This window comes from Oncorhynchus tshawytscha, linkage group LG26, assembly GCF_018296145.1.
Source record: "Oncorhynchus tshawytscha isolate Ot180627B linkage group LG26, Otsh_v2.0, whole genome shotgun sequence".
In the NCBI taxonomy this organism is placed as follows: domain Eukaryota; kingdom Metazoa; phylum Chordata; class Actinopteri; order Salmoniformes; family Salmonidae; genus Oncorhynchus; species Oncorhynchus tshawytscha.
In genome coordinates this window covers 11,623,260-11,642,443 of record NC_056454.1, presented here as the reverse complement: position 1 = coordinate 11,642,443, position 19,184 = coordinate 11,623,260, and the positions used below count along the sequence as shown (strand labels likewise).

At 43.4% G+C, this 19,184-nt stretch overlaps 1 protein-coding gene across 1 annotated transcript in view; it reads right to left on the bottom strand.

The window, feature by feature from the left end:
• LOC112225163 (myosin light chain kinase, smooth muscle) overlaps nt 1-19,184 on the bottom strand; it is an 85,131-nt gene that overhangs the window by 38,306 nt on the left and 27,641 nt on the right. Inside the window, exons 4-11 of the mRNA XM_024388843.2 lie at nt 13,916-14,123; nt 12,723-12,768; nt 12,140-12,305; nt 11,687-11,852; nt 11,412-11,433; nt 10,668-11,248; nt 10,249-10,452; nt 9,002-9,136 (exon numbers count right to left, since the gene is read on the bottom strand). Coding sequence (XP_024244611.1) covers nt 9,002-9,136; nt 10,249-10,452; nt 10,668-11,248; nt 11,412-11,433; nt 11,687-11,852; nt 12,140-12,305; nt 12,723-12,768; nt 13,916-14,123 — 1,528 coding nt within the window. The remainder of the gene's footprint in view (nt 1-9,001; nt 9,137-10,248; nt 10,453-10,667; nt 11,249-11,411; nt 11,434-11,686; nt 11,853-12,139; nt 12,306-12,722; nt 12,769-13,915; nt 14,124-19,184) is intronic.

Below are 19,184 nucleotides of genomic sequence, written 5' to 3'. Positions count from 1 at the left end.
TGGTGCTCTCACGCAAGTGTTGCTTGCCTTGAAGCAAGCATAGAAGGCATTTAGCTCATCTGGTAGGCTCACGTCACTGAGCAGCTCTGGACTGGGATTCCCTTTGTAATCTGTGATAGTTTGCCAGCCCTGCCACATCCGATGAGCGTCAGAGCCAGTTGTAGGACTTGATCTTAGTCCTGTATTGACACTGCCTGTTTGATGGTTCGTCGGAGGTTGTAGCAGGATTTCTTATAAGCGTCCAGTTGAGTGTCCTGCTTATGAAAGCAGCAACACTAGCCTTTACCTGAGTGCGGATGTGACCTGTAATCCATGGCTTCAGGTTGGGATATGTACGTACTGTCACTGTGGGGACAACATCGTCAATGCACCTTTTAATTAAGCCGGTGACTCATGTGGTAAACTCCTCAATGCCATCGGATGAATCCCGTAACATATTCCAATCTGTGCCAGCAAAACAGTTCTACAGTGCCTTGCGAAAGTATTCGGCCCCCTTGAACTTTGCGACCTTTTGCCACATTTCAGGCTTCAAACATAAAGATATAAAACTGTATTTTTTTGTGAAGAATCAACAACAAGTGGGACACAATCATGAAGTGGAACGACATTTATTGGATATTTCAAACTTTTTTAACAAATCAAAAACTGAAAAATTGGGTGTGCAAAATTATTCAGCACCCTTAAGTTAATACTTTGTAGCGCCACCTTTTGCTGCGATTACAGCTGTAAATCGCTTGGGGTATGTCTATCAGTTTTGCACATCGAGAGACAAATGTTTTCCCATTCCTCCTTGCAAAACAGCTCGAGCTCAGTGAGGTTGGATGGAGAGCATTTGTGAACAGCAGTTCTCAGTTCTTTCCACAGATTCTCGATTGGATTCAGGTCTGGACTTTGACTTGGCCATTCCAACACCTGGATATGTTTATTTTTGAACCATTCCATTGTAGATTTTGCTTTATGTTTTGGATCATTGTCTTGTTGGAAGACAAATCTCCGTCCCAGTCTCAGGTCTTTTGCAGACTCCATCAGGTTCTCTTCCAGAATGGTCCTGTATTTGGCTCCATCCATCTTCCCATCAATTTTAACCATCTTCCCTGTCCCTGCTGAAGAAAAGCAGGCCCAAAACCATGATGCTGCCACAACCATGTTTGACAGTGGGGATGGTGTGTTCAGGGTGATGAGCTGTGTCGCTTTTACGCCAAACATAACGTTTTGCATTGTTGCCAAAAAGTTCAATTTTGGTTTCATCTGACCAGAGCACCTTCTTCCACATGTTTGGTGTGTCTCCCAGGTGGCTTGTGGCAAACTTTAAACGACACTTTTTATGGATATCTTTAAGAAATGGCTTTCTTCTTGCCACTCTTCCATAAAGGCCAGATTTGTGCAATATACGACTGATTGTTGTCCTATGGACAGAGTCTCCCACCTCAGCTGTAGATCTCTGCAGTTCATCCAGAGTGATCATGGGCCTCTTGGCTGCATCTCTGATCAGTCTTCTCCTTGTATGAGCTGAAAGTTTAGAGGGACGGCCAGGTCTTGGTAGATTTGCAGTGGTCTGATACTCCTTCCATTTCAATATTATCGCTTGCACAGTGCTCCTTGGGATGTTTAAAGCTTGAGAAATCTTTTTGTATCCAAATCCGGCTTTAAACTTCTTCACAACAGTATCTCGGACCTGCCTGGTGTGTTCCTTGTTCTTCATGATGCTCTCTGCGCTTTTAACAGACCTCTGAGACTATCACAGTGCAGGTGCATTTATACGGAGACTTGATTACACACAGGTGGATTGTATTTATCATTAGTCATTTAGGTCAACATTGGATCATTCAGAGATCCTCACTGAACTTCTGGAGAGAGTTTGCTGCACTGAAAGTAAAGGGGCTGAATAATTTTGCATGCCCAAATTTTCAGTTTTTGATTTGTTAAAAAAGTTTGAAATATCCAATAAATGTCGTTCCACTTCATGATTGTGTCCCACTTGTTGTTGATTCTTCACAAAAAAATACAGTTTTATATCTTTATGTTTGAAGCCTGAAATGTGGCAAAAGGTCGCAAAGTTCAAGGGGGCCGAATACTTTCGCAAGGCACTGTATAGCTTAGCATCTGCTTCATTTGACCACTTCTGTATTGAGCACAGCACTGGTACTTCCTGTTTGAGTTTTTGCTCATAAGCAGGAATCAGGAAGATGGCGTTATGGTCAGATTTGACAAATGTAGGGCGAGGGAAAGCTTTGTTCGTGTGTGGAGTAAAGACGATCTAGTGTGTTTTTTCCCCCCTCTAGTTGCACAGGTTACACGCTGGTAGAAATTAGGTAAAACGGATTTCAGTTTTCCTGCATTAAATTCAGCAGCCACTAGGAGCACCGCATCTGGATGAGCATTTTCTTGTTTGCTTATGGCCCTATACAGCTCGCTGAGTGCGGTCTTAGTGCCAGCATCGGTTTGTGATGGTAATTAAGCAGCTACAGAAAAATAGATAAACTCTTGGTAAATAGTACGGTCTACAGCTCATCATGAGGTTTAACTCCGGCGAGCAGAACCTTGAGACTTGCTTAATATTAGAGATTGTGAACAAAGACTGGTGCACAGACAAACCCCACCCCTACGGATCTTACCAGATGCTGTTCTGTCCTGCCAATGCATGTCTTTGTTCAGCCATTACTTCGATAAAGCATAGTATTTTACAGTTCTTAATGTCCCGTTGACGTTCATTCATGTTAAACAAACGTATGCTTGCTGTAAAATAGCTCATAAAAACGAATAAATATGCAGAGGCATAAAAAGACAACACCCCACAGAGGTACATGCTGATACAACGGCAAAAGATCCTTCTTTATTCACACCCCTTGACCTTTTCCACGTTGTGATATAGCCTGAATTTAAAATAGATTAAATTGAGATTGTGTCACTGGCCTACACACACACACACACAATACCCCATAATGTCAAAGTAGAATGATGTTTTTAGAATTTTTTACAAATAAACTTACAAAATGAAAAGCTGAAACGCCTTGAGTCCATAAGAATTCAACCCCTTTGTAATGGTAAGCCTAAATAAGGGCAAAAATGTGTTTCACAAGTCACAAAACATAATAATCAATACCAATGTGTTTAATGTGATTTTTGCATGAGTGCCTCCTCTCTGTACCCCACACATACAATTATCTGTAAGGTCCCTCAGTCAAGCAGTGAATTTCAAATACAGATTCAACCACTAAGACCAAGGAGGTTTTCCAATGCCTCATAAAGAAGGGCACATATTGGTAGATGGGTAAAAATACAGAAAGCAGACAGTCATGTTCAAAAAGTTACTAATTACACTTTGGATGAGGTATCAATAAATCCAGTCAATACAAAGATCCGATTTCCTTCCTCTCTGGCAACGGTCTTATGGATTTCACCATGAGGCCAATGATGACTTTAAAACAGAGTTTAATGGCTGTGATAGGAGATACAACATTGTGGTTACTCCACAATACTAACGTAAATGACAGAGTGAAAAGAATCCTGTTTTCAACAAGGCACTAAAGTAATACTGCAAAACATTTGGAAAAGCAATTAACTTTTACAAATTGGGGAAAATCATATCAACAACTTTATTGAGTAGCACTCTCCATATTTTCAAGCATAGTGGAGGCTACACCATGTTATGGGTATGCATGTAATCCTTAAGGACAGGGGAGTTTTTCAGGATAAAAAAAATAAATGGAATGGCAAAATCCTAGAGGAAAACCTGGTCAGTCTGCTTTTCACCAGACACTGGGAGACAAATTCACCTTTCAGCTAGACAAACTAAAACAAGTCCAAATATACACTGGAGTTGTTTACCAAGACGACATTGAGTGTTCCTGAGTGGCCTAGTTAAAGTGGACTTAAAATCAGCTTGAAAATCTATATAAAAATATTTAATCGTTTTTTTATTTAGGCTTTAACAAGAAAAAGTGGGATAAGTCAAGGGGTATGAATACTTTCTGAAGGCACTATGTATTAATCTTCCCTCGCAGGCCTACATTTCACAGTCGGGAAGCTAGCTAGCTCGGTGTTGAATTTAACCTGGATGAGTTGTGATGCTCTGCCACCAACAATTATAAATGACTCCCGCGCCCAGTGCTGGACAACCCGATCCCAAGAAAGGCATTCACTTTGAAATCCAGGGGAGCCTGTTGGCAGGTATTTCAGAATCGGCCTGCGCAAGTCCGAGTCTCGGAAAGAGAGAATCTCAGATGTCTGCTTAGGGAGCACAAACACTTGCCAAGTCTGTCTGGGTGTAATACTTCAGCAGGGTTTCAGGAAGGAGGGATGCATGCTTTTCCTTTATATGGTTCCTCGGCTTCATATTTGTTTAATGGCTGTGGGTGTATTTTCCAGCGGTAGGAACAGAAGAGAACAGAGGGGCTGTGAATGGATTGGTACTGGGATCCCTACACAGTTGCTGGGAACAGGACTATTTCTCTTCCCTGAGTTGACTATGATGCCATTAATTGTCTATCCGTCTTTAAGAGGCTAACATCAACAGCTCCTGCACATACAGCTCAAACCTGGAGCACTAAGAGAAGCAGACCTTTGGAAACTATGAGTACATCCCTAATGAAACCCTATATACTGCAATACTTCTGGCCAGGGTATATAGGGGTCTGGTCAAAAGTACTATACTATGAAGGGATTAGGGTGCCATTTGGGACTGAGACAATGATACTTCTCTAAAACAAGTCAATTCAATTAGTGCTTAAAGAAGATGTTTTCTGAAGAGGATAATTCAACACATTTGGCCCCCGAAGCACAACAAAACAAACAATTACACTGGCCTAGACTCACCCCTATCAGTTTACAAACAATTTCAGCAGCCAAACTTTTGACTGGTAATGAAAGTTAGAGTTGAGAACTGAATCCTTGAGAGTCAAGTTATATGATAAGAATATGATTATAATTCATGCATCATTGGGGCGGCAGGGTAGCCTAGTGGTTAGAGCGTTCAAAGTTCAAATCCCTGAGCTGACAAGGTACAAATCTGTCGTTCTGCCCCTGTTAACCCACTGTTCCTAGGCCGTCATTGAAAATAAGAATTTGTTCTTAACTGACTTGCCTAGTTAAATAAAAAAGGTAAATAAATAAATACAGAAAGGATAAAAATAACCCAGCTACAATAATACAGAAAATAGGGTTGTAACGGCAAGGTTATAAAAGTAAACAAAAACTAAAATAAAAAACGTAATTGGAAAAAAAAATTCTGAAACTGAAATAAAATTAAGAAAAACAAACTCTACTGAACAAAAATGTAGTGAGTTACTGAGTTACAGTACTTATACTGAGTTACAGTATGTAAGGAAATCAGTCAAAGGAAAATCAGTCAATTAAAATCCATTCATTAGGCCCTAATCTATGGATTTCACATGACTGGGAATACAGATATGCATCTGTTGGTCACATATACCTTCAAAAAAATATTTTAAAAAGTATGAGCGTGGATCACACAACCAGTCAGTTATGGTATGACCATCATTTGCCTCATGCAGAGCGACACATTTCCTTTGCATAGAGTTGATCAGGCTGTTGATTGTGGCCAGTGGAATGCTGTCCCACTCTTCAATGGCTGTGTGAAGTTTCTGGATATTGCGGAAATGGAACGCACTCTTGTACACGTCAATCCAGAGCATCACAAACATGCTCAATGGGTGACATGTCTGGTGAGTATTAAAGCCATGGAAGAACTGGGACATTTTCAGCTTCCAGGAATTGTGTTCAGGTCCTTGCAAAATGGGGCCGTTCATTATCAAGCTGAATCATGGCACAACAATGGGCCTCAAGATCTCATCATGGTATCTCTGTGCATTCAAATAGTCATCGATAAAATTCAATTGTGTTCGTTGTCCGTAGCTTATGCCTGCCCACATCCCCACTGCCACCATGGGGCACTCTGTTCACAACATGGACATCAGCAAACGCTCGCCCCGTCACAAAGCAATAGACATGGTCTACGGTTATGAGGCTGATTGGACACTGCCAAATTCTCTAAAATGAAATTGAGTACAGCTTATGGTAGAGACATGAACATGACATTCTCTGGAAACAGCTCTAGAGGACATTCTTGCAGTCAGCATGCCAATTGCACATTCCCTCAGAACTTGAGACATGTGGCATTGTGTTGTGACAAAACTGCACATTTTAGAGTAGCCTTTTATTGTCCCCAGCACAAGATGCACCTGTGTAATGATCATGCTGTTCAATTAGTTTCTTGATATGCTATACCTGTCAGGTGGATGGATTATCTTGGCAAAGGAGAAGTGCTCCCTAACACCAATAATGCTAGAGAAATAAGCTTTTTGTACATATCATGAAACATGAGACCAACACTTTACATGTGTTAATATTTATGTTCAGTGTATCTTATCCTGATTCCAAACAGGAAGTACCAGTGACACGCTCAACTACGGAAGGTCTGATGAAGCGGAAGCTAAGCTGTTTTGCTAGCACAGATGCGCATATGTTCTGGGATTCATCCGATGGCATTGAGGTGTTCACCACATCAGTCACCGGCTTGGTGATATTGATTACAGGAAACACCAGCACTGAGCTAAAAGGTTAGAACTGCCACTTTCAAGGAGCGGGACACTAATCCCGGACGCTTATATGAAATCCCACTATGACCTCCGACAAGCCATCAAACAGGCAAAGCGTAATAACAGGACTAAGATCGAATCCTACTATGCTGGCTCAGACGCTTGTCGGATCTGGCAGGGCCTGGAAACTATCACAAATAACTAAGGGAAACCCAGGTACGAGCTGACCAGTGATGCAAACTTACAGTACCAGACAAGCTAAATGCATTCTATGCACGCTTCCGAGGCAAGCAACACTGAACCATGCATGAGACCACCAGCTGTTCCAGACAACTGTGTGATCATGCTCTCCATAGCCAATGTGAGTAAGACCTTAAAAACAGGTTAACATTCACAAGGCCGCAGGGCCAGACGGATTACCAGGACACGTACTCAGATCATGCGCTGACCAGCTGGCAAGTGTCTTCACTGACATTTTCAACCTCTACCTGACCCAGTCTGTAATACCTACATGTTTCAAGCAAACCCCCATATCCCCTGTTCCCAAGAACACCAAGGTAACTTGTCTAAAAGACTATCGCCGTGTAGCACTCACATCTGTAGCCATAATATGTTTTGAAAGGCTGGTCATGGCTCACATCAACACCATCATCCCAGACACCCTGGACCCACTCCAATTCGTATATAGCGCCCAAGCAGATCCACAGATTAGAGGTCTTCAAGGATCCACCTGTACCCGAATACCCAAGACCCGGTCTGGGACCCGAGCGGGTCCAGATCCAGAATTCTAAAATGTTGCAGGTCTTGGTATAGCAACTGCTTGGCATCTGACCGAAGGCTTGGACCCCTTCGGTACTGGTATCCTGTAGTTACTCATTGCAAATTTAAAAATGACAGGTTACTTTTCTATTCTTTTTCTATTTTCTTTCTCTCTGCAATGTTGGGAAGGGCCCTTAAGTAAGCATTTCCCTGCTAGTCTACAGCAGTGTTTATGAAGCATGTGACAAATAGAATTGTATTTTATTCAAAACTCCTGCCGGTGCTAGAGTGAATGGGTTGATTGCTTTGCAAATTGATACAGCAACCCAGAAAGTTATGACATTCTGAATGAGGCATGAAAAATAACCCTGGGCGTAGACGAACGGAGCATGAAAGGACTGATTGCTTCATTTATGAGCATTTCAGCCAGCTTCTGTCACCCCTCCTTCAACAAGGCACAGCATGCATTGCTCAACCTCCATCGGATTTAGCATCCGCACATCGGAGAGGTAATTGACTGCACATTGGACATACCAGAGGAGAAGATCCTTCTCGTCCTAACTGACAACAGGGCGAACATAGTCAAGGCTATCAAGCTGTTACACAACAGGCAAAAGAAGAACCATGACCAGAGCTGGCCATAGCTTTGAACTGCGCGGCAGACAATTCTCATTTTAAATCTAAGTTACATTTAAATTATAATTCATAAATCAATCTGAATGGATTACTCCCCCCCAGTGACAAGTGACATCCCCCAAAAAACACTATGGATCCTAGCCTCCCACACATGCGAGTTTCTGTCCCTAACATTAAAATTGAAACTCAATTAAAAACAATAAACATTTTAGAATACTCAAACTAAATAAAAAAAAGAGTAGATGAAGTCTGAAAACAGAAACAGAAATAAAAACAAATAGAAAAATCACAAAACTATAATAACCTGGTTTCACTTGTGTTGAGTTGAAATTCTACTAGATCAATTGTCAACGCCAATGCTTACATTTTTTATTGTAACCTTGTAAAACACAACATTCAAGGGGGTTTCCCCTGACGTTCAATATGTGGAGCAGTTAAAGATGAAAAATAAACACTCGGTGTGTGATCTGGACGTGGTACAGACACATGAGCCTTCAGCAGCAGAGCAGCCAGACTTGTGAAATGGTGGTCCTCTGATTGGCCGCCCTCAGGCTGAGAGGGAAAGCAGTAGCAGAACTCCTATAATGCCTCCCAAATGGCATCCCATAGGGCTCTGGTCAAAAGTAGCGCACTATATAGGAAATAGAGCACCATTTGGGACACACACACAATAACTCACACCCCCTGTCTAGCTGATCTGTTCAAGAGGGTTCTGAGTACAGAGAAATTTGTATTCCTCCCCCTTCTCATATCATCCTTCACTTTTCATAGAAATGGACCTGATTTTAGTTGGTCAGTCCTGTGGGTGCAAAGCCTTGAAAACAGGAAGTCACCCCCCTCTAGTGGGTAAAGCGGCATAACTGGACGTGATGACTGGTACTGAAAGGGTTACAAAATTCCCTCAACTTTCCCAGAACTCCTGGGGTTTCCAGAAATCCTGGTTGGAAGATTCCCCAGAATCAGGAAGTATTCCAGAATCCTTCAACCATGATTTTTGGAAAACTTTTGCAACCCTTCTTACTGCAGGGGGAGATGATAGGCTCTCTCACCGTTTAGGAGCCAGGAGAGGTCAGGTCGAGGCTTTCCATCCACTGAGCACTGCAGAAGGAAGTCCTGGCCCTCACTCACTGAACATCCCTTCAGGACTGTGCTGAATGCTGGGGGCTTGCCCTCCTGCCGTGGGTCTGCAGGGGAGGGAGTACACAGATGGTGTATTAACATTTACAGTATGCTGTATTGGAGCCTTGCAGTACATTTCAAATGGAATGTGTGGTAATGGTCAGTCTAAGAGTGACAAATGTGGTATTAGCAAAGTGGGGGGAGGTCCATCGTGATTCTGCACCCTTTTCCCAAAGTGTGTACTTGCACACTCCCATCTCAGATTTAACAATGCTGGAAGTGCCCTCCAACCAAAGCTGACACCAAACCAAAGCTTTTATATCGATGACGGGGAGTGTGCCAGTGTGCCACACTTTGGGAAAATCGGGACGCATACTGGGTATCTGACAAGATGCAATTTTCCTTCTTTCCAATAGATGGCATAGGTAGACAACTGTTAGTCATTCCTAAAGGATGCTCACTCCCAACAAATATATACTGCTCGTCTCAAGCAAACTGAATCTGCATAGTGTTTGGCACTGTTCTGAATTAGAGAAAATAAACACAATATAAAATGCCAGACGCTCCCCTTTTGCTGCAAATTGAATCACTGGTTGACTGGTGCCAGTCTGTCAAGTCCAAACAAAAACAACTAGACAAGATATCAAAACCTCTCCAAATCCTCCACTAAAATAGTTTCACTTTGATTATCATTAAATAAACAAGCAACTTTTTGGGGGGTTATAAGGACATGCAACAGTCTCGTTTACAAACGCAACAGTCTCGTTTGAGATCAACTCAGCATTGTAGCTGAGGAATGGACTTAACCTCAATGTGCTCACTTATCCTGACTTCATCATTACCATGTTTTGATTGAGACAGCCAGGGGAAAGGAATTAGATGTGTTTTTTTTTACCCAAAAGCAGAGCAGGAGACCAGAAACTGCTCAAAACTATTACACTTTTACAAACATAGACCTGTTCACTGAAAAGGAGTAATGTAATGAGCCTACACAACACGGGCCTTAGTTCACCCTATTAAAGCTAAATGTACTTATTTACAGTAAAACTACATCCCAGGCGGCAACCTATTCCCTATATAGTGCCTTACTTTTGACCAGGACCCATAGGGCTCTGGTCAAAAGTAGTGCACTATATAGGGAATAGGGTGCAATTTGGGATGCATCCTAAGTACTTACTCTTAACACCGAGGATCCAAGTAGAAGAAACCTTCCCAGTGTTGGTGGTCATGGTGCAACCATAAGTTCCACTGTCCCTCTTCTGGACGTTGGTCACAGTGACGATGTGTGTGTTGCCATCTTGCTGGAAGGTCAGCCCTGCTCTGGGTCTCAAAGGGAGGCCATCTTTAACCCAGCTCAGGCCAGACACAGGAGAACCTGAGACTGGAAGAGCACATCAACAGTCAATCTAATGGGATAAACATGCAACAATGAAGTAGCTAGTAGTGAACATTGTCCAAATGGCCTATTAAAATGTCAAAAACATCTAAAAGTTGTGAATGTGTTGGGAAGGTCATGTACTATTTTCTCAGATTAAATATAGATGTATTTATTTTTTAACTTCTGAAAACATGGAATCGCGAAATGTTTTGAATCACCTTGGCATTTGAATGTGACTGGGGTCCCCTCCGTAGCATCCTGGCTCTGAGGTACAGAGTCAAATTTGGGTTGAGCTCCTGCAGTCACTGCTGCCCTCTCTGACCGGCTCTCTCTGGTCTGCCTTCTGGTCTCTCTGGTGGGCTCTGGAGACGGCTCTGGGACTCCCTTTGGGGGGGGTTTCAACTGATCTCTTGTATCCCTCTCAGGGGCTCTGCTTTGGGGGTGAGGGCTGGTCCTTGCAGCGCCCTGGCCTCCCAGATGGTGCTGCAGGGTTGTGGAGCTGGCAGTCTTGGGGGGAGAGACACCAGGCTTTCTAGGGGCTTTGTCTGGCAGGTCTGCAGGAGGCTTGTGAGAAGTCACGACGGTGGTCTTGGGAGATGCTACGCTGGTCTTCCATGCTGGAGTTTTGATCTCTGTGCTGTCTTTGGTCTCCCTGGTGAGAGTGGTGAGCCTGGTCTCAGTCCCGTCTCCTGTTTTGGCAGGGGATCGTTGGTCTGCGAGCAGGCCATTACTTGTGGGCTTGACTTCACGTGAGTCAGTTGTCTTTGGGACAGGTGCTACCAGAGCCGAGGGACTTAGGCTGTAGAAGTAGTAACATATGACATTGTCAAAAGATTGAACACCTCACTGTGAAGAAATTGTGGAAATATTTTCTAGAAATTCAGCCAACTCACAAAAATGCTTACTCATGTAGTCACACAGTAATACCACTATGCAGGGAATTTTATGAGATACATACTCACATGCCCGAGTCACTGCCTGAACCTAAAAAGGAATGGATACACACTGAATTTCCCCTCTCAAATACGAATCAACATTTCCGAAATATAACTCAGTATTCAGAACTGGCGCTGCTGATGATTTACTGTGACGTTAAACGGTACCCTATTCCCTATTTAGTGGGCCCAAGTCAAAATAAGTGCACTGCAAAGGGAATAGGGTGCCATTCGGGACACTGTCTGTGTGTTGACGGCTGATGGCTGAATAACAGGCTGTGTGATTGGTTGCAGTGTCCTACCCTGAACGATCAACTCCGCTGTAGCCGTGGCCTTCCCAGCACTGTTGGCCACAGAGCAGGTGTACATTCCTGCATCGTCTACACACACATCTCGGATCTCCAGGAAGTGGATTCCGGACTTCTCAAACATGTTGAAGTGGGGAGAAGCATGGAGCTCCTCATCTCCCTGCGACAGCCATCCATCACAGAGAAAGTGGAAGAAAGAAAGGGGGAGAGAGGAAGAGAGTGAAGTCAGAAATTCAGAGATGAAGATTCATCATCCTCTATCTTTGAAAGACAGAATGTCTTCTCTATACCATCTAGAGTTGCAAAATTCCAGTAACTTTCCCTAAATTCTCAGGTTTCTAAAAATCTTGGTCAGATTTCATACTTATATTCCCTCCTAATTCCAAGAACATTACAACTGAGATTTCTGGAAAACTTGGGGAAAGTTACAGAAGTTGCCAAACTCACTTTGAGCCAGGTAACCAAGGGCTGTGGACGTCCTGTGATTTTGGCCGAGAATTTGCCAGTCTGTCCCATTCTGACAAAAATACGTGAGGGTTTTGTCACAAACTTGGGGGGGCTCTCCCCCCAAATACTGGGCCTGCTCTCCACCGCTGGAACTCCAAACCGCCCGCTGGAGTCAGAGAGAAAACAAAATGACTCACTACCTTATCGTCCAAAGATGTCTGCTCAATAACATCACTTGAACAAACAAATTACATTTTAATAATGACTTAATATAGCAATATGACTGACTGGCTATATTTTTAACACCAACATAAAACATATCTGCATTATTCTAAATTTAAAAAATACAAGATTAAACATCTCATGCAACAAATATTCTGGTGTTACAGATGGAACAGGATAGGAAGGTTGATTTAAAAAAGAGAAATCATACCACCATGTGCAAAGAAAAATGTGTCCCAAATGGCACCGTATTCCCTATATAGTGACCTACTATTGACCAGGGCCCATAAGGCTTTGGTCAAAAGTACTGCACTTTGTAGGGAATAGGGTGCCATTTGGGACACAACCAAAGATATCTTACCCTGTTCTACTGGAGGAAGGGAGGCTGTATTTCTTCCCCGTGTTCCCTGAGAGAAAACATGCCTCAGATAATGAATAAAAAAAACTAAAAGTATGCGTCTCAAATGGCGCCCTATTCCCTACGTAGTGCCCAGAGACCTGGTCCAAAGTAGTGAACTATATAGGGAATAGGGTGCCATTGGAGACAGCCATAGAATATATCGCTGGTGCAATTCCAGCAGCACGTAAATGAATGGGCAGTGTTGCAGAATGCTTCATATCTCAGTCCAATGCTTTGTAAGATGTGTTTGTTCTGCTACTTGTTAGAAAGGGCGTGCTCCATGTGTTAATGTTTAGTGAGCCTGAGGTGCCTAAATAGCTGTTTATGATCTTGGAAAGCTGAACAAAATGTATGGAAACACTCGGACATCCTCCACTTCTCCCCGGAAAGCAGTAGGTGCCGGCCCCCCTCTATCATGCATAATGTTACCTAAGTATCCACAGTGTAACTATCGGAAATGGAAAGGCACAGCTGGCATGTCTACACCAAGGAATAGAAAAAAAACTAAGTGTGCTAACACCGCTTATGCTAACAGGACAGTATAAATCCAAAATGGCCCCCTATTCCCCATTTACTGCACTACTTTTGACCAGGGCCTATGGGGCTCTGGTCAAAAGTAGTGAACTATATAGGGAATAGGGGGCCATTTAGGACGAAAACCTCTGTTGGCTTTGGATGGGTTGCTCTAATGAGTTCCTTCTGAACAGGGAATTAGAAAAGGACATTATCTGCAATAAATCAAAAACAAAGTGGTCCTTTTGAAGATGATCCATACTCAACCTTATCCCTATCATTACATTGAGTTAAAACATCACTTGGGCAAAGTATAAAAGCAGTATAAAAGCCTGTATTACAGGACATCTTATATTTTATGGAGTTGAATAAATGTGCTGGTGTTTAAAATACTTGACACAGTCTTGGTTTTAATTTCACATGAGCTTTTGAGGCCGTGCATTTCTCAGGGTTCCTTAGAAGTCTGCTTTCCATGCTACATTTGAAAAGGAGCTACAAAGCAAAGCCAGTGGACCCTGCCAAAACATTTGTTGACAGACCATTCAATTATCTATCTGGATGGCTGACGGAGAGGGTCAAGTTGTTTTCCAAATGGAAGCCTAGACTGCCATTTGGGAAACAAATTGAAGGCGCTTCTGTACCTTCTACAGTGATCTCCACTGTGACCTGGCGACTTCCGGCATCGTTGACTGCCTCACACGTGTAACGTCCCGCATCCTCCTCCTGGATACCGTGGACCACCAGGCTGAAGGTTCCACGGCTACTTTGTTCCATGGCGAAGCGATCTCCAGCTATCACCGCTTTCCCATTCCTGGACCACATGACCTGGGGCTCAGGGTGTCCTCTCACCTGGGAATAGATGGATGTGTTTCAGTGGATTTTAACTATACAAAAACAGAAGAAAAATGGGGCATCAGGGGTTAATGGTCATGGTTGAAACACAGCCCAACGGTGTGCTACTCACAATCATAACGGTTTCCGTAAGAAATGACTTTTTTAACTAGCAGATGACTTTTTTTAGGCCACTGACTGACACCAGCTCCGTGACAATCCCCATGCCTAGTATGTGTTCACATACATCCATTTATCTTCTCAATACAATTGGAGTCGGAGCACAGGAACTCCCTGGGTGTGTGAAACTGACTGAATCTGTGGCCCATAGCCTAATTAAAACTTAACACGTAAAAACAATAGGATATTTACAAAAACAAATGATAAGCATTGATATCAACAATCAGCAAGCCAACTGGGAAGCTACTGATTACTCTCGGCGTTTCCGACTTCCCAGAATACAACAAATGCTACTTGTGGCAGCAATTAATGTCCGTTTAATTATCCCGGTCTTCTGTTTTCCAACAAAACCTACATTTCCACAACTTCCTATCCCCAGTGCATATTGTATTACTCAAGTTCTTAGTCCTCTCTGACGTTTACATTCTCTCGATGCTTTTTGTCCCAGGTCAGTAGCCATCACTAATAACACCACGTGAAGAGTGGAGTAGAGGTGCTGAAAGGGCACACGATATGGCAGGGATGAACAGGTACAGAAGCTCTGTGAAACACTGCTCACATCACCCGTTTATCTGGAGGAACTTCCCACCTTTCTCCGATTCATTTCACTTTTTGTCGACTTCCATAAAAATCGCACTACAGCTTATTTTCTCTGAAGTCTTTGAAGCATCACAAATCTACAGGCAGAGGTCACAGCTAATAAAAGGAAAGCGGATGGGCAATCTCTTTCTCTCCCACTCTGTGTTTCCGGGGGTAGGATTGCCAACCATCCTCACCTTGAACCCCTGGGACTTTGTAAAATACCATTTCAGAGGAGAACCATGGTAAACCCAAACATGAACATTACATGGGTCTCACTCTGCAAAGCAATACAAGCCCATGCACATACTGGCTTTAAATTAACAGCAAAAAAATGTAAATTGTTGACCACTGCAGCTGGTACGCATTTCAGATTGAACATACAAATGAATATGGCTCGACAGCTCATAGACAATAGATTGATTCCATATGGAACTCAAGTCTTAGGGGAGGTAAAACAAAAAAAAGCTGCAAAAGTCCAGCTACTCTCTGTAATCGACCACTCTCATTCCAGTCTGTCAAACTAGCCTCTCAGTTTCAATAAAATATTACCTCTGCTGTACCCAGTCCTCCTCAGGCTTGCCCAAAAATAGCAGTACTAGGTTTAAAGTCGTTATTAAATAAAACAGACACTGGCATTTCCTCTTAAACCTCAGCTGCTTGACGTTCAGTGCCACAGAAATCTTGAAGCAGAGTCGAGACTTCTCGTTCACAAAACTTATTGTGGTCAACCTCTCGACCTCAAACATCCCAAATGACCACGTTCACATGTCGAGTATAGGAGAAACAACGGGTTGTTTACACACCGAGTCAAGTTTATACAAAACCCGGACACAAGTACCATATTGGTTTGTCAAGGGAAAAATGGCATGAAAACAAAGGTTGCGACAGGACTATGGATCAATGCACTGGCAGCCGAGGAGAGCCTTGACTGCCGATCCATCCTGGACATACAGGCTAGCTCCCGAAGAGCATCGAAATACCCAAGAATGCAAGAAGACAAGTAAACAGGGAGAGAGACATATGAGGAACAAAGCGAGGAATATTGTCTCTAGTGCTTTTTGAGTCACGCTACTGGCACCCAATGTATCACCACATCAAGCGTTACTACTTGCCATAACAAGGCTAATACTTCTGGGATAAAAGCAAACTTTACAACGAAATCCCCTCATAATGAAGAGAGGAAAATGATCAAAGGGAAGCTGAAGTTTGTTATTTTAATCATGTAAGCAGAGCGATTTATACTGCCACCGTTTCCATCCCTCGTGTCTTTAGACAAGACGCTGCTCCAAATCAATAAATGCATCGGATGTTTTCTTGTCTGCTTCTCAAATGACACCTTATGTCCTATTTAATGCTTTACCTTTGACCAAAGTCCTAGTGAAAAGTAGAGCACTATATAGGAAATAGGGTTCCATTTGGAACTAAGGCCTTGTCCTTTCCATTCCCCAAGAAATAGGCCTATGGTTTATTTGGCCCGGTAATTCTCAAAAGGTCTTGTACAGAGAATTACTTTTCAACTTTGCATTCTGGAAGACACCTGTAGTGGATTACAGCTGGAGCTGGCCTCTCAGAGACTCAAGAATAATTGTCTGGCTAATTCTCATTGGACGTACAGTTCAGCAGAACCTATGTATGTATTCCCACCAAGTTGTGATTGCTACCGTCCGGATGGTGTCAGAACAGGTTAACGTCCCAAATGGCACCCTATTCCCTTCATAGTGCACTACTTTTGACCAGGACCCATAGGGGCTCTGTTCTAAAGAAACGCACTTAGGGAATAGGGCGCCATTTGAGACACATCCCTGTTCTGTCAGGTTGAGTGATCCATAAGTTGATTCTCACAGTGCTGTGAATAGCCACTATCCACATTGTGAGAATCCAACATCATTTAGGGACATGTTCATGTTTAATCCTGAGCTAACATTCCATTGGAGGGGGAAAAATTAAGTATTTGACTGCTGTTTCACCATTCAAAAACAACCTGATGTCTTCATCTCATCAACATTGCATTTTTCCTGGCTTCGCAGCCACTTTCAAGCCAGACTGCCAAAAGGCTGCCATGAATTACACACGCAAAAGACAATAATTACCCGTGTTCAACTACCGTTCCAAACAACAGTCAGTGGACGGATGAGACCGCTCTCTGCGGGGAAAAAAGGCCTTCATTGAAGTAGCCTATGTGAACAGCGTACGCCATTAAAACCAAAATGTAACATTTGAATGTAACCAGCGGCAGGAGAAAGATGGCCGCTTCTCTAACACTGGTCAGAGGAGTCAGCGGAGCGGTGAGTCAGGGTGGAGCCGTGTAGGAGTAGCCTAGAAGTGGTCCACATCTGCTTTCAATAGGCAAGCAGTTTCAACCACCATCAGGTTTCTGGCAGCATACCTTTCACAGCGTTCACATGGAGCCTCCCTCGCATGCTGCTCCCCCTATATTTTCCTACTGGCTCGTAATTATGTAATAATAGAATTCTTTAGGAGGATGAGTTCTACCCTGGGCAGGCCATTAAAATGACTGGGAGGCTGGGGAGAGAGGCGCTACATTGACCCGTGGCATGTCAGATGGCTGCCTCCATGTTGGTGGACATTCCTAGTCTTCAGAGGAGCATCCCCTCACATTAAGAACATGGCCCTTGAGCATGACAACAACAATGCCTGTCGGGAAGGAAAAAAACCCACGTACGGTCACTGTCAGGCAGCACGACCAGCTGACCTCAAATGGGGACACAGACCTGGTTTGCGATGGACAACTGCACTGTCTACTGTAGAATATAGACAAGCACGACTACAGTACTTCCACTGCCAATGAATGACATTTCATTTTTTTATTTATATATTCTTTCAGGAGAGTCTGTAATTATGCCATATTAATAGTCCTGCAGCACCGCCCAATTACTTATTGTCCATGTCCCAAATGGCACCATACACACACACACACACACACACACTGAACAAAGTATAAACTCAACCATTTCAAATATTTTACTGAGTTACTGCTCATACAGTATAAGGAAATCAGTCCATTTAAATAAATTCATTAGCCCCTTACCTATGGATTTCACATGACCGGGAATACAGATATGCATCTGTTGGTCACGGTAAGGGCGTGGATAACAAAACAGGTCAGTATCTGGTGTGACCACCAATTTGCCTCATGCAGAGCAACATCTCCTTCGCATCGAGTTTATCAGGCTGTTGATTGTGGCCAGTGGAATGTTGTCCCACTCTTCAATGGCTGTGCGAAGTTGCTGGATGTAGGCAGAAACTGGAACACGCTGTCGTACATGTCGATCCAGAGCATCAAACATGCTCAATGGATGACATGTTTGGTAAGTATGCAGGCCATGGAAGAACTAGGATATTTTCAGCTTCCAGGAATTGTGTACAGAACCTTGCGACATGGGACCGTGCATGATCATGCTGAAACATGAGGTGAGGGTGGCAGATTAACGGTATGACAACAGGCCTCAGAATCTGGTCAGGGTATCACTGTGCATTCAAATTGCCATTGATAAAGTTCAACTGTGTTCGTTGTCCGTAGTTTATGCATGCCCATAACATAATCCCACCATGGGGCACTCTGTTCACAACGTTGTCATAAGCAAACTGCTCGCACACACGTCTGCCCGGTACAGTTGAAACCGGGATTCATCCATGAAGTGCACACTTCTCCATCGAAGGTGAGCATTTGCCCACTGAAGTTGATTACGACGCCGAACTGCAGTCAGGTCAAGACCCTGTTGAGGACGACAAGCCCTCAGAGGAGCTTCCTGTGACGGTTTCTCACTGTTTGTGCAGAAATTCTTCGGTTGCGCAAACCCACAGTTTCATCAGCTGTCCGGGTGGCTGGTCTCAGACAATCCTGCAGTTGAAGAAGCCGAATGTGGAGGTCCTGGGATGGTGTGGTTACACATGGTCTGCAGTTGGGAGGCCGGTTGGACATACTGCCATGACATTGAAGCGGATATTGGTAGAGAAATGAACATGCCAATTGCACGCTCCCTCAAAACTTAGCTGTTAAATTATGTTGACATGTTTTTTCTTTTTGCCAGATATTTGTTGGCCACTAGGACAGTTGAATGTACTTTATGTCTGGCCAGAGTCATATTTAGATCGATGCTTTGGGCCTGGCTATTGACCCAGAGTGTAATACCACGTCAACATAACTTGGCATTTGTGGCATTGCAATGTGTGACAGAAGTCCACATTTTAGAGTGGCCTTTTATTATTGTCCCCAGCACAAGGTGCACCTGTGTCATGATCATGCTGTTTAATCAGCTTCTTGATATGCCACACCTGTCAGGTGGATGGAGAATC